We start from the raw sequence: 489 nt of genomic DNA on the forward strand, positions 1-489 counted from the left end.
CGGCCATGGCCGCGGCCACCATCGTGCACGACACGTCCGAGGCGGTGGAGCTGTGCGCGGCGCACGGCCTCTACCTGAAGCCCATCACCAAGATGAGCATCAGCGTGGCGCTGCCGCAGCTCAAGCAGCCGGGCAAGTCCATCTCCAACTGGGAGGTGATGGAGCGGCTGAAGGGCATGGTGCACAGCCACCAGTTCTCCACGCTGCGCATCTCCAAGAGCACCATGGACTTCATCCGCTTCGAGGGCGAGGTGGAGAACCGCGGCCTGGTCAAGGCCTTCCTCGCCTGCCTGGACGGCAAGACCATCAAGCTGAGCGGCTTCTCCGACATCCTCCGCGTGCGCGCCGCCGAGTTCAAGCTGGACTTCCCCACGCGCCACGACTGGGACTCGTTCTTCCGCGACGCCGAGGACATGAACGAGACGCTGCCCGGCGAGCGGCCCGACACCATCCACCTGGAGGGGCTGCCCTGCAAGTGGTTCGCGCGGC

General features: G+C 66.9%; 1 protein-coding gene across 1 annotated transcript in view; it reads left to right on the plus strand.

Moving 5' to 3' along the window:
* The first annotated feature begins 5 nt into the window (after window positions 1–5).
* The window catches only part of Akap17a (A-kinase anchoring protein 17A), a 4,342-nt gene continuing 3,858 nt past the window's right edge, over window positions 6–489 (plus strand). The window contains exon 1 of the mRNA XM_033760233.1: window positions 6–489. This exon is cut by the window's right edge and continues 3 nt beyond it. Within this exon, the coding sequence (XP_033616124.1) occupies window positions 6–489 (484 nt within the window).

Source organism: Fukomys damarensis, unplaced genomic scaffold (assembly GCF_012274545.1).
Source record: "Fukomys damarensis isolate Sample0158 unplaced genomic scaffold, DMR_v1.0_HiC HiC_scaffold_39, whole genome shotgun sequence".
NCBI classification, from domain to species: Eukaryota; Metazoa; Chordata; class Mammalia; order Rodentia; family Bathyergidae; genus Fukomys; species Fukomys damarensis.